Genomic DNA, 14852 nt, shown 5'->3' with positions numbered 1-14852 from the left:
GAATATTAACCAAGTATTAGTGATATTGTTATTATAAGCACTAACACAAACTATTTTTTAGCTGCGCCGTGATCACATAGAGCTAACTCGCCTGTAATGCTATATTGACATCATCAGCTGGTGAGCTGCTTTCTCACCTTGGAGCTACTGAAAGTTAATAAATAAAGCCTCTCACCTTGGATGAGGACCTAATCCTTCAAGTTGGTCAACAATGGCGTCCAATTTACACCCAGAAATTGCCAGAAAGACACAATAAGAGGCTTGGTACCACCCCTCTTTTAGCTCTGCGAGAATTATAATAACAATAATACCTGGGATTTATATAGCGCTTTTCTAAGTACCCAAAGTCGCTTTACATGTTAAAAACCCATCATTCATTCACACCTGGTGGTGGTAAGCTACTTTCGTAGCCACAGCTGCCCTGGGGTAGACTGACGGAAGCGTGGCTGCCAATTTGCGCCTACGGCCCCTCCGACCACCACCTACCATTCATTCAACATTCATTCACCGGTGTGAGCGAGCAGAATGAGTCATTCTTTACCTAAATGAGAATATATCAACATCCTAACAGCTGGCATCCTAATGACAGCATACATTGTACAGTAAGTGATGTTTTATTATGTTTGTTGACTCTCATGAAGTCTGCAGTAGGTCGTACTCGATGATATCGAAGGAAAAAGCGAACATTCTGATGTATTTGTAAAATGAATGCGCCGCATGTGCTTAAAATGAGCAAAATATGTACTGTAAATAGTTCATGTTATTATGAGTGTGCCTATTACTACATTACTTACAGCGTGTATACAAACTTTGGAGGTGTTTAGATATTTTTTTAGGCGCTTTATAGGCAGAATAGAGCGACTCACATAGGCTTCATTGTAAGCAGAATTTTGTTGGCATACATTTACTAGTTAGAATGCATTAAAAAAAGAAAACCATATGTGTTCTTGTCTTACCCAAGGCTTGTGAATGATAGGGAAAAAAAGAAAAAGATGCCGTCTCACAAGTGAGAAGTGTGTCTGTCATATATAACAGCAAATAAATATTGTAATGAGCTAACACACACGTCAAGGCAAATAGTCTGCAGTCTAATTTTTTCTTTGAAATAAAAATAGAAATGTATCTTGCTCAAATATTCTCTTATTTAGTTATTTATAGACTGCTAAAGTCACTCACAATTACTCAACATATAAACAACTGGATTGCTAAGCAGAATGGATAAGTGCATTGGTATTAATAACACATACAAATTCCATCACTCTAAAAGAAAGGTGACTGTTGCAGAAATGAAAAATGACATCCCTGCTGCGGCCTGCTCTACTTCCTGTTCCAGTGTCCACCCTGCCCCGTCTGCTTTAAAAGTTCTCAGCCAGGTCACGAGCCACCCTCTGCTGGCTGGGCATGAGCCAGCCACCTGGCAGCACCACGGCCCTGCGCCCGCCGGCTTCTGCGGCGGCCAGAGAGAGGCCTGAGATGCTGGCGGCGGACACACTGTCGTCTGATTGGCTGCCTCCGGACTCTGACTCATCATCCGTCAGTTGATGTAAAGAAAGCGAGGAAGTGAGGAAGGAGAATGGTTTCCTCTGTGCGTGGATCACAGCATCACTTGACAAAGGTCTGTTGTGTGCATCATCTGTTCTCTGATCTTCCTCAACCTCTAGGAGCCTATCTTCACCCTCTTCATCATACAGCCAGCCTTGCAGCTGCTTCATCTCATGGTAGCCTGCTGCCACTTCCCAGTTTTCATCTTGCTCCTCCTCAGACTCCTCTTTGGGCCAGGGAAGCTTTTTGGAATGACTAGGAATTGACAGCACAACATTCTCCGAGCTGTCTCCTCTCTCCAGATTCACTTCCTCTATTACTTCTTCTGCCTTTTCTGCGACCCTTTCCTCTACAGGAGTTACATCCTGCCTCTCCACCTGTACACATTCCTCTACTTCCTCTCTCCTACCCAGCCTCTCTCTGCTCCTTCCTCGCTCACCTTTTCTGCCCCCTTCTGTCACTTTCTCAGCATCACTATCATACAACGACAGGGCGTCCTTGGGCAAACTCTGAGATTTTCTTGTTTTCCTCCTGGCTTTCCGAGAGTTCTCTCGCTGACCCCCCTCATCCTCCACAGGGTCCAAGTTGGGGTTATTTAACCCCGAGCGACCTCCTGAATGCCTTCTTCTCCTTCCTGTTCCTTTCTCCCGTGCGTCCAAAGACTTGCTTCTCCGCTTCTGCTTGGAGCGGCGCCCCCTTTGCCTGGTAGAGTTTACTGCAGCCATACCCTGCTCCCGGGGGTGACGCAGGTGGGAGGGGGAGGTGATTCTGTGTTTACGGCCTGGGGAATGAATAAAGGTCAAAACATTTTAAGTAAGAAAGTAACAGACTCATATTTGAAATATGTGCAATTTGATGTGAAAGTGTACAATTAGTGTTTTAATGCTTTGTCATTGAGATGCTTCACTCAGCTTCTTTTAATGTATTCATGTATGCAACTCTACATAATCCATACCTGAGCACACCCCTTACAATGCAACAACATGTTTGTTGCAGTACATGTTCTCAAGGGAAGGCGGTATATAAATTAGAGTAGTCAGTGTACAGCTCGTATAGCAGTATAGATTCACTATCTACTGAAAATAACTCAACAAAGCCATTAACATTTAAATAGTTAAATAGTGATTGTGTCACGGTCCGGGCGCATTCCAGTGCGCATTCATCTGCGTGCTGCGCTGAGCGCACCTCCAAGCGCGCACTTGCGCGCGACACTCCGGCTGCAGCAGGCGGCTGCATTCAATCTGCAGTCAATCAGGACTCTACACACCTGTCGCTGATGAGCTTCCTGGGCTTCTTAAGCCAGTGCAAACCTGTGTTCCGGGCCAGAACGTAGTTTCCTGTTTCGTACAGTAAGCCAATTCGTGTCAAGCTCTATGCTCACGCTCTCTCTGTGATTTCTCCTCCTCCGTGTTTCTTTTGTCTCGTGTTCCAGTTTCGTTCCAGCAGCATTCCTCCGTTCCCTGACGACGAGCTGTGTGTCTCGTCTACCCGTATTCCCTATGGTTCCCCTGGCTGCCTCTTTGCATCTCGACCTCCCGCCTGGACACGGACTTTGACGCCTCCCTCTTGCCCCAGACCTTCTGCCTGTCTCTGGATCTCCAAGCTTGCCTTTCCCCCTTGGACTTCCGCCTCTTGCTCAACACTACTGGTAACACTCAACACATAATCACTACACATAGTCTCACATACACATTTTGGATTAGTTTCACACTCCATACTATTGTAAATATTAAGAAATAGAGCTAAAACTACGTCCCTGCATTCTGTGCAGTCTCCCCCCCCTTGTACCGTAACAGATTACCTACAGTCAAGCATGGTGGTGGTAGCATCATGGGTGTTGGGAACCCGCATGGCTGCGGTATTTGTGACCCCAAGATGCAGGAACCAGGAGAACAACGAGCAGGTAAGACGATTTTAATATATTTAACAGAGGAGAAGCAGTCATGTATGCAACAGAGGTTCTTAACATATTCAATCCTCGAGCGCTGAGGAACAGGCGAGGCAGGCATAAATAGCCGCCTGATTGGCAACTGCAACCAGATGTGCCAGGCTGCCAATCAGAGACAGGTGAGGGAAACGAGCGCTTAGGGAGAAAAGCAGGAGGGGGAACAAAATAAGAGCGCCGACAGGAAACAAACACCAAACCAGGAACCACCACCAAAAGTGAAGTGACAGATCGTCACAATGGGGGCTGCATGAGTACTGTCAGCACTAGAGCACTGCGGTTCAAACATGAATTCCAACATGTAAAGCAAAAAGCGTTTTTTCTAGACACTTAAATCGCATTACAAAAACCTGAAAACCCATCATTCATTCACTCAACATTCATACATTGATGCTGGTAAGCTACATTTGCAGCCACAGCTGCCCTAGGGTAGACTGACGGAATTGTGGCTGCCGATTTGCGCCTACGGCCCAACCAACTACCACCAGTGTCTGTGTTTACTAGTGGTGCAATGGATCAACATTGATCCGTGATCCGTTCGGATCAATATCTTCGGTTCGGCACATACGTGATCCGCGGTTTGATATATGAAACAAAAAAAAAAGTTGTTCGCACGTTCAGTCCACACACAGCGTGGTCATGGCGAGCGGAGTAACTGAGGAGCTTCAACGCCCCGCAGCATTTAATCGGTGTGTTTATAGGTGCAGACTCGGTTGTGCAAAACGAGGGTTTTAAACACATGCTGAATGTGCTTGAGCCACGTTACGACATCCCGTCACGCACCCACTTCAGCGATAAGATTGTGCCAAATCTTTATGAGCAGGAAAAGAAAAAAGTTGTGGATGAACTATCCCGAGCATCATCTGTTGCGCTCAAGACAGACTGGTGGATGTCCAGGGGAACTATGTGACGATAAACGCTCACTTCATCACAGCAGACTGGGAGATGAGAAGACACGCCTCCTCTACGAGAGTCACCTTGCGCAGGTACTGACACAAGCAGTGGAGGAATGGAAGATAAAGATATCCCAGTCACACGTGATAATGTCAGAAATAAAATAAATGCAGTGAATGAGGCAGGACTGGGACCACAGGTAGGTGCTTTGCACATGTAGTGAATTTGGCATCACAGAAGGGAATCTCAGTCAATAGGATGGAGCGCCTCCTCGGGAGGATCAGGAAGGAGGTTAACTACTTCCACCCAAGCACAACAGCTGCTCATGTGCTTAAGACAAAGCAAGAAATGCTAAAGCTGCCTACTCATAAGCTCATACATGATGTCCCAACGAGGTGGAACTCCACTTATGATATGTTGGAGCAGCAGGCAGCTGTATACTCTGCATTGACCCACAAGACCCTGAAGACAAATGTCAAAGACATCATCACCCTGTCTGATGATGATGTGAGAGTGGCAGAGGAGGTCCTCCTGGTGCTTAAACCCCTCAAAACTGTTACATCTCTACTGAGCACTGAAACTTCACCATCTGTGTCAATGATCCTGCCACTGAAAACAAGGATTCAATCAATGGCTCCAAGTGTGGAAGACAGCAGCATCACTCCAGATGTCAGGCTTTATTTCACTATCTATGATTCAAGGAAGATGATGTGCCTTCTTATGTTGCACTTTAAGTTGTTTTTTATTAATGGTCATTGGTCCAAGTTTAAAGAAAGGAGAAATGCCTTTTTATGTTGCACTGTTTTTCATTAATTATGTTAAAAGGAAAATAAAAATGCATGTCAAGTTAATCAACAGATTGTATTATTCTCCAGTGCAATAACAGTACTGAAATGAAGGCTAAAAGGGCATTAATGGGAGCTTTAAAAAAAAAGAAGAAAAAAAAACTAGTTACTTTTCACAGTAACGCATTTCTTTTTGGTGTAAGTAACTGAGTTAGTAACTGAGTTACTTTTGAAATAAAGTAACTAATACCTGTAACAAGTTACAGGTTTTCAGTAACCAACCCAACACTGGTATTCCCCTATACTTTCAGGATCCAGGAGGAGGTTTTGACCTCGTTATATCGTCTGAGCACTGGGGTTGACTGCTTCAAGTCTTCTCTGAAGTTGTGGAACCTATCGGACAATACGGCATTCAAGTGTGGCAAGCCTGAGCAGACTACTGTGCACATAATCACTGGCTGCCCTCTACAAAGCCCACTCTTAGCAGTTGGAAAGAAGGGCTTGGCTTCACGACATAGCGTTAGCATCAGTTATGCAAAAGAAGATGCTCTGTGATGTTATCATGAAGGGGTGGACTTGGATAAGAGTAACAACTATGCAGATTTGGTGAATTAAAGCAGTGCTAGATAACAATGGTGCTCACACTAAGTGTTGACACTTTAGAGACAATTTGGACATGTTTATTACGGCTCAAGCACCTGCCGCCGCACATACAGCTGTGTGCTCGGACCGCTGGACACGCCCACGGGCGTTCCTCTCATGCTGCAGCCGCTCCGTCGCGCGGCTGCACGTAATTTACAATCAACACACCTGATGCTGATGAAAGCTCCCCTGCCTTCATAAGCCAGCGGATCCTACGTTCCAGTGCCAGAACGTAGCTACTTGTACCAGTACAGTAAGCCTCACACGTCCCCAGCTTTCCTCGCCTATGTGCTTCCTTGGTGCTCATTGTGTCCTGTCCTGTGTCGTCACCCTGCAGGTCCTCTTCGTTCCCTGGATTCAAGTTGTGTGTCTCGTCTACCCAGATTCCCTCCTGTCTTCTTGCTGCTTTCCTGGATCTCAACCTCTCGGCTGGACACGGACTCTGACGCCTCTCTCCTGCCATTGACCTCTTGCTTGCCCACAGACCTCCGAACCTGCATTGCTCCTTCTGGACTTCCGCACCTTCCTCAACACGCACCTTCAACACCTCCCGGTAACACTCAACAGATAATCGCTTCGCATAGTCACACACCACATATTTGGCTTAATTACACACGTCGCACATTCGTGCAAATAAATACGCTGCAAGCTTAACGACGTCCCTATCTCAGTGCCGTCTCCTTAATCACTGTACTGTTACAATGTTTACTGTAAGGTGTACTCACTTTTGTTGCCAACTATAGTTAGACAATAATGGCTGTGTTTTTATTTAAATCCAGACAACAGTACATGTATACAAGAAGCACATTGACTACTCTAAGTGCATCCATGTTTTATTTTTATAATATTGTCTATTTAGAGGATGTAATAAAATGTTTCCTGAAATGTGAAGGGTGTACTTACTCTACCATATTGTATCACCTCAAACTATAATTAAGTTTGGAGGTAAAGTAGACAAGTTGTTTAGAATGTTTCAATGGGATGTATAAAAACAATTGTGAAGATTCTGTCAGTGAAGACAAAAGTGATTAGTGAGCATAGAGATGTAGAGAGACAGAAAATGGGAGAACTAACAGGAACCATTACCAACCGCGTATTCTCTGTCCGTCCAATGACATAAAAGCAAGGCTCGCCTGATTTGGAGTTGGTCATACAAAGAGACAAACTGGACAGCTCCACTGAGAGAAAGAGAAAGAGAAATTGGGAAAAAGACCGAAAGAGAAGGAAAACAGAAAGAGCAGCCGTGTTTGGAGAAGAAAACATGTACAGCACATGAGAAAATTAGTTTGTGGGTGAATTACAGATAGGAAAGGGTATACAGTATTATAGAACAAGCAGTTTGAAATCTCATGCAAGGATTTTCCTAAAAGTTATATCTCAATAACGATACTCCCAAACCCTTCCTCTCCTTCTTACCATAGTCAGGCACGTATCCATTTCCTCTCTTGAGGACCAGATGAATGTGGTGGCCTCCTCTGCGGATCTGCTCCACAGCCTGACTGTGGGTCATCCCCGCTGTGCTGTCACCATTGATCTCCACAAGCTGGTCACTCACCTGCACAAGAATGAAAACACTTGAAGTTATCAGCCTGAGGGCTTCAGGCTATGAGGAAAAACAAAAAAGGTAGGATGAAGAATTATTTGCATCTAATCTTGGCACAATGGCACAATAACACCGACGTGTGACATACAGTGACGTAAATGCTGCTAAATGTGGGCAAGTGTACCTAATGTTGTGACAAGGTGAATCTGTATATACACTAATGTTTATGAAGTTCATTTTCAAACGTATCCGGGAAAAAATAACAGTGATGTTTGTTTTCAATATATGTAGTCAAAAGTGTACATTTTCAAAATATAAATTATGATACCTTTGGAGAGGATGGGGCGTTGTTTCGTTTGCAATCTAGGAACGCCTCCACAAACAAAAATGTTGTACATATGCTGAAAGTAGGTATTGAATATAAATGTGGAGAAAAATGTATGCAAAATTTACACCAAAGAATATCTAATACATGTTATAGACCATAATAAAGTGTTTAAATGTAAATTGAAATCATCATAGATCCTCTTAAAACAATTGTCAGGGCCATCCCTCGATATATTGGGGCATTGTATTTTTCACAACTATTTTATTTATGTGAAAATGTTTTGTACATTTTTAATCAAACTTAAGTTTAATTTAATGCATGTTTTGTACTAAAACGAGAGAGAAAATGCCCAATAATTTTTTTTTTTTTGTGAAAAATAACACTTTTTACATAAATTTGTAAACTTTGCAGACACATATCTAATAGGGACTTGAACTCAGTACCACTGCAAGACTAGAGCTAACACCAAGGAGAAGGGTGAAAAAGTCCATCCACCCATCCATTTTCTTCCGCTTGTCCCTTTTGGGGTCGCGGGGGTTGCTGTAGCCTATATCAGCTGCAGGAAGGCGGGGTACACCCTGGACAAGTCGCCACCTCATCGCAAGGCCAACACAGATAGACAGACAACATTCACACTCACATTCACACACTAGGGCCAATTTAGTGTTGCCAATCAACCTATCCCCAGGTACATGTCTTTGCAGGTGGGAGGAGTACGGGGAGAACATTCAAACTCCACACAGAAAGACCCAGAGCCCGGGGATCGAACCCAGGACCTTCGTATTTTCAAAAGATAATTTATGATACCTTTGAAGAGGATGGGGCGTTGTTTCGTTTGCAATCTGGGAACGCCTCCACAAACAATAATTTTGTACATATGCTGAAAGTAGGTATTGAATATAACTGTGGAGAAATATTTATGCAAAATTTACACTACAGCATATTTAATACATCTTATAGACCATAATAAAGTGTTTAAATGTAAATTGAAATCATCATGGATCCTCTTAAAATAATTGTCAGGGCCACCCCTGGCGATATTGGGGCATTATATTTTTCACAACTAATTTATTTATGTGAAAATGTTTTGTACATTTTTAATCAAACTTAAGTTTACTTTGATGCACCATTTGTACTAAAACAAGAAAGAAAATGCTCAATAATAAATATTTTTTTGTGAAAAATAACACTTTTGACATAAATGTGTAAACTTTGCTGACACATATCTAATAGGGACTTGAAATCAGTACCACTGCAAGACTAGCACTAACACTGTGCGCCAAGGAGAAGGGTGAGAAAGTCCATCCACCCATCCATTTTCTACCGCCTGTCCTTTTTGGGGTCGCGGGGGGCGCTGGAGCCTATCTCTGGGATCGAACCCAGGACCTTCATATTGTAAGGCACATGCACTAACCCCTGTATCACCGTGCTGCCTGGGTGAGAAAGTCAAATGTGCCATTATATTATCAGTGGCGGATCAAGAATTGGCAAGGATTGTTTGCTGACATTTTGAATGCACTTCTTTACACAAAATGAGGCCCCTTAGGGATCATGGGCCCCACGCACAGACCATGCTCTGTTGTTATTAGCAATTGTTAGTTTTATTTCAGAGACTGTCTCCAACCACTGCTAGGTCACTCACCTGCATCTTTTGGCTGTGTGAGGCTGGCCCTCCCTCCATTAGTCCCAGGACATAGAGGCCCATGTTGTACTCACTTCCCCCTCTGAGACTAAACCCAAAGCCAGAGGCGCCGCGATCCAGGTCAAGGCTGTAATACCTGGAGTCACGCTGGAAGGGAGAGTCGAAAGCGTGTAAATGTGGACTTGAATCATAAAATCAAACATGTCTTCCCTATGCAGCACTCACTTTCGGTCGTGAACGCTGACCCTTTCTGCTTCTGTGACCAGGATCATACTCAGTGGGTTCCGAAAGCCCTGTTAAATCTGTAGGAGTGTCATACCAGAAAGGTTCAATCTCAAGTAAAGAGATTGTGAAAGTGTATTTGGGCTTACAGGTGCTGGGCCGGGGGACAATAGTGAGGCGTAGACTGTTTCCTGCACGCCGTAGGATCTGAGCTAGCTCTCGATGAGGAAGGGTCACTACTGAGCGTCCTTCTACGGCCTCCAATCGATCTCCGGGCCGAATCTGACCGCTTTTAGATGCTGGGCTACCTCTGCGTACCGTCACAAAACGGTGGGGAAGGAGAGATGCAGCTACAGAGGGAATGAAAAACATCCGTACACAGAGTTGAAATGTCTTTTACCTTGATATGATCAGCCTTAGTGCATAAAACTGGATTCCTATTTGAAATTGATTTGAAGTGCAGTTGGGCTGCGCATGGTGGTTTACATTAAATGACTTCTTTTTCTCCACACCTCCCAGTGTCTCCTTGAAATACACATCTTTTCTTTCAGCCCATCTGTCAACTAATCTCTCCAACGGCTGACACAGCAGCCTTCATATGCACCGCCTTGCTGCTCAGGTGCAAACTGCCACAGGACACAAACTTTCTTGTGATAATTTATCATACCCCAAATCTGTCAAAGAGCCAAACTTTTGATATTTACTTTTATCTTTAATCACATTGGTTATTTTAGTGCTCAGCTCTTATGGGATGCTGCAACCTGCAGCTCCCCCATTAGTAAGCCACTGCAGTTACGTGTTGGCAACACAAAATGTATTTTCCTTTGTTTGGGATAATGTGCACCATCATCTCTCAGCATGGATAAGAAGTGGGGCGCGCCTTATTCACTACATGTACCACAAACTCAATTTGTCCTATTTTTTGTGTGATCATTTGTATTGCAGATTAATTCTTCGGTACTTACAGGATGAGGAGAAAAATTAGTTTTTCGTTTATCTGCTGCAGCACCAGCTAAAATCTGTTTTATTTATCTATTTATTTACTTAGCTTTTTGCCTCTCTTTTTCTTTGTGTGGGAAGATCTTCATGTATCTTAAAAAGTTTACATTACTTGCCACTGGGGATGCAGTTATTGATTTTTTTAGTCATCGAGTCATCTATCGATTAGTTAAAGTATCAGATAAAACACATTGTAGCCTCAATGCGTATTTTAAGGAAAATAGTTGAAAATAAACAATTACGTTTTTGCTTGCCACAACCTTCTTCTTTTTTTAAATAAATACATATCATCGACGTTGATATTGCACTTTTGACACGTGTGCATTAATAAGGATAAAAAAACAAAAAATCTCCGCTGTTTGCTGACACAGCTCAAAGCAACCACACACCACCACTCCCATGTGTGCTCTATTGCAGCGGCCGTGTGGAAAATATGTCCGCATATTTCACGTTCAATGTGGATCTGATTTAATATATTCTTATGAGTTACACTCATTAATCGAAGTAAGAACATATAAATCAAAGCTTTTTTCTAATTGATTAATCAATTAATGTGTGAATGTGAGTGTGAATGTTGTCTGTCTATCTGTGTTGGCCCTGTGATGAGGTGGCGACTTGTCCAGGGTGTACCCCGCCTTCCGCCCGAATAAAGCTGAGATAGGTTCCAGCACCCCCCGTGACCCCAAAAGGGACAAGCGGTAGAAAATGGATGGATTAATCAATTTATTAATTCATCGTTACAGCCTTACTAGCCACCTATTACATTTAGAAGTGATGATGGATTAAACTACAATAATACATTTCATAAAGGAATAATTACAGCGGTTATTGAGTCATTTAGTAAATCATATTCTCATTCTTGTTTTCATTATTGTAGTATTGTAGTTCCAATGTGTGTTGTGTTAATCAGAATAATTCTGTTTTTCAGATTTCTAAACCAGTCACATGTATTTATGAATTATAACCATAGTGTCATCCTTCCATTAAAGCGAATAACCCTCATTTGTCTAAAATCATTAAATGTGTTTACATTTATTATTTTCCATTTATTATCATTACATTTTATTATAAATGTGCTTGAATGTTTCTTAATTAACATGTTTTCATCATAAAAATCGTCCTCAGTCTCTATATACAATTGCAAGAAAACGTATCCCTTTGGGATCTCATCTTCATCTAAGTCACAACAATAGACAAACACAGTCTGCTTAAACCAATACCGAACAAAAAAAAAATGTTTTCATTTTTTTATTAAACACAAAATGTAAACATTAACAGTGCAGGTTGGAAAAAGTATGTGAACCTTTGGATTTAATAACTGCTTGACCCTAGTTTGGCAGAAATAACCTAAACCAAATGTTTCCTGTAGTTGCAGATCAAACCTGTACAATGGTCTGGAGGTGTTTTGGACCATTCCTGTTTACAAAACTGTTTTATGCTTGGGATGTCTGGTGTGAATCACTCTCTTGAGGTCATGCCACAGCATCTCAATCAGGTTGTGGTCAGGACTCTGATGGGGTCACTCTAGAAGGCGTATTTTCTTTACTTTTACACTTTAGGTCACTGTCCTGTTGCAATACCCATCCTCAATTGAGCTTCAGTTGGCAGACAGATGGTCTTAAGATTTCCTGCAAAATGTCTTGATACAATTGGGAATTCATTTTTATGTTGTTGACAGCAACCCGTCCAGACCCTAAGACAGCAAAGCCACCCCAAACCATGATGCCCCCTCCACCATATTTCATCGTGGGGATGAGGTTTCGATGTTGGTGTGATGTGCCTTTTTTCTCCACACATAGCGTTGTGTGTTCCTTTTAAACAACTACATTTTGGTTTCATTTGTCCACAGAATATTTTACCAGTAGTACTGTGGAACATCTAAGACCTCTTTTGCAAACTCCACACATAGTGCAATGTTTTTCTTTGACAGCAATGGCTTCCTCTGTGGTGTCCTCCCATGAACTCCATTCTTGTTTAATGTTTTCCTTATTGTTGATTAATCAACAAAATGTTAGCATGTACCAGCGTTTTTTGTAAGTCTTTAGCTGACACTCTCAGATTTTTTTTCACCTAATTGAGCATTCTGTGCTGTGCTCTTGCGGCCATCTTTACCGAACCACCACGCCTAGGGAGAGTAGCAACAGTGCTGAACGTTCTCCATTTGTCTTACCATGGACACATGGACATCAAGGCTTTTAGAGATACTTTTGTAACCTTTTCCATCTTCATGCAAGTCAACAATTCTTGAGCATAGGTTTTCAGAAAGCGCTTTTGGGCGACACAACTGTTCACATCCGGCAATACTTCCTGAGAACAGCAAACTGGTTTGTTTTTATAAGGCAGTGCAGTTTAAACCAACACCTGCAATCTAATCACATTGGTTGTACTCAAGGTTGGCTGACTCCTGGCTCCTATTGACTCTCAGAGAAGTCAGTAGCTTAAGGGTTCACATACTTTTTCCAACCTGCACTGTCAATGTTTACATATTGTGTTCAATAAAAAACTAAAACATATTTGTGCAGTATTAGTTTAAGCAGACTGTGTTTGTCTATTGTTGTGACTTAGATGAAGACCAGAACACATGTTATGCCCAATTTGTGCAAAGTACATGCCAAAGGGTTCACATTCTTTTTTTGCAACTGTACTACCTTTTGCTGGCAACAGCTGGCCCTTCTCAAGTCCCTGTTTAACCGATAGAGCAGCATGAACTATTTATTTCAATGTGGCACAAATCACCTCCTTACCCAAAGTGCTTCCATTATTAAAATTGCCAGTTTTATCCCTTCTTTGCAGACCTACTGCATGTACCGAAAAATGAACATTTTCCAAAAATATATTTTTTTTACATTTTATTCAAATGGAATATTGATTTAAAAACACCTTCAACTTTGTGCACTTTGTAAAATTCAGGTGAACTCAATGAAATAACACATTTCTTTTGCGTCCAGACTTTAGGCACACATGTTGTAAATGGTTGTTAGTAAGCTGTGTGTCATAAGAGATCTATGTCTGTCGAGCCAGTCACTGCCTCTAATTCAGAGCCCATGAGACAACTGTTCATTCCGGGCTTCATCTGAGTGGCACGGGCAGAGATGGCAATCAGGTCAAATCAGAGCAGAGGCAGCTTTGCAAATAGTCTTCTTACCACATATAATACAACAGTGGAACGTTGACCTCTGCCAAATACACAAGCGCACATGCGAAAGCCTTTCTCACGTGCACGTATGATGACTCACACATGTGCTCAGCCACACACACACACACACACACACACACACACACACACACACACACACACACACACACACACACACACACACACACACACACACACACACACACACACACATGCATCCAAATGGGCTGCTTCATATCAAATTGTCTTTCCCCCTGGCAGTCCATGTTGTCCTGTCCAGAGTAATCTCACTGCATCATGCCTAGTAGCCCAAACAGCAACAGCGCTCTGCTGCAATGACCACCGCTCAGAAGAGGTACCACCATCTCCAACCATTATGGAAAAACATACACTCCATATAGCGGTGTCTTGCAGTCTGATAATGCTAACCACACATCCCAGATGAGAGAGTGCCTGTTAATCTTCACTGAACAGCATCTGTCATATCTGTTAAAGCTGTTCATTTCATTGCCCACTAATGGGCCCAATACATTCCTGAAGGCCAGTAGCATGTAACATCATTTATACCTATAGCTATTCAGAAACATGTCGGCATGTGGATCCAAGTTCCACATGGCCACAGTCAACACGTCTGACAGAGCAAACTTCTGAGTTACAATGAAAAGCTCTCAGCTGATGCGTAAAACTGAATAAACAGACAAAACACTGCAGCAAACCAACACCAAACAAGCTCACCCGTCTGCTCAAAATCATGATAGGAGAAGCAAACGAAGCAAATAATTACGTTTAGACTCCTTCACAGTTCTCAAAGCGGACTGTAGTCTCTCCAGCATGGCTCTCCTAATAGCATGGGCTAAAAAGGAGGAAAAAATAACTCCTCGATCCAACTGGGATCTCTCTCCAAGGTGCTGATGCTCAAACGTAATGGTTAAATGGGGCTAAAACAGAGGCTGTCCCATCGTGTGTTTTTCTCTTCTGTACGAGAGTAGCATTTCTCTTAAGCATTCAGCCAGCGATGGAGAGAGCAGGAGGTGGGTGGGAGGAGGAGGAAGGCTGAGTTTTAATCTTTCGAAAAACCAGACGGGACATTTTTACTGCAGAGTAAAGGGGTGGCGAGGGAGAGATCGAGAGAAAGAGAGAGAGGGCCGGTGAGGAAAAATGATGGAAGAGCAGA

At 42.7% G+C, this 14852-nt stretch overlaps 1 protein-coding gene across 2 annotated transcripts in view; it reads right to left on the bottom strand.

Annotated features, from left to right (window-relative positions):
- The window catches only part of LOC133653777 (membrane-associated guanylate kinase, WW and PDZ domain-containing protein 3), a 103951-nt gene that overhangs the window by 654 nt on the left and 88445 nt on the right, over window positions 1-14852 (bottom strand). For both annotated transcript variants that reach the window (XM_062053454.1, XM_062053453.1), the window contains 5 exons: window positions 9693-9893; window positions 9547-9623; window positions 9322-9468; window positions 7225-7363; window positions 1-2323 (listed from right to left, as the gene is read on the bottom strand). The exon at window positions 1-2323 is cut by the window's left edge and continues 654 nt beyond it. In XM_062053454.1, coding sequence (XP_061909438.1) covers window positions 1356-2323; window positions 7225-7363; window positions 9322-9468; window positions 9547-9623; window positions 9693-9893 — 1532 coding nt within the window. In that variant the 3' untranslated portion in view covers window positions 1-1355. The remainder of the gene's footprint in view (window positions 2324-7224; window positions 7364-9321; window positions 9469-9546; window positions 9624-9692; window positions 9894-14852) is intronic.

Source organism: Entelurus aequoreus, linkage group LG07 (assembly GCF_033978785.1).
Source record: "Entelurus aequoreus isolate RoL-2023_Sb linkage group LG07, RoL_Eaeq_v1.1, whole genome shotgun sequence".
Lineage (NCBI taxonomy): Eukaryota > Metazoa > Chordata > Actinopteri > Syngnathiformes > Syngnathidae > Entelurus > Entelurus aequoreus.
The sequence above is the reverse complement of the archived record's forward strand: the minus strand, read 5'-3'. Positions and strand labels throughout refer to the sequence as shown.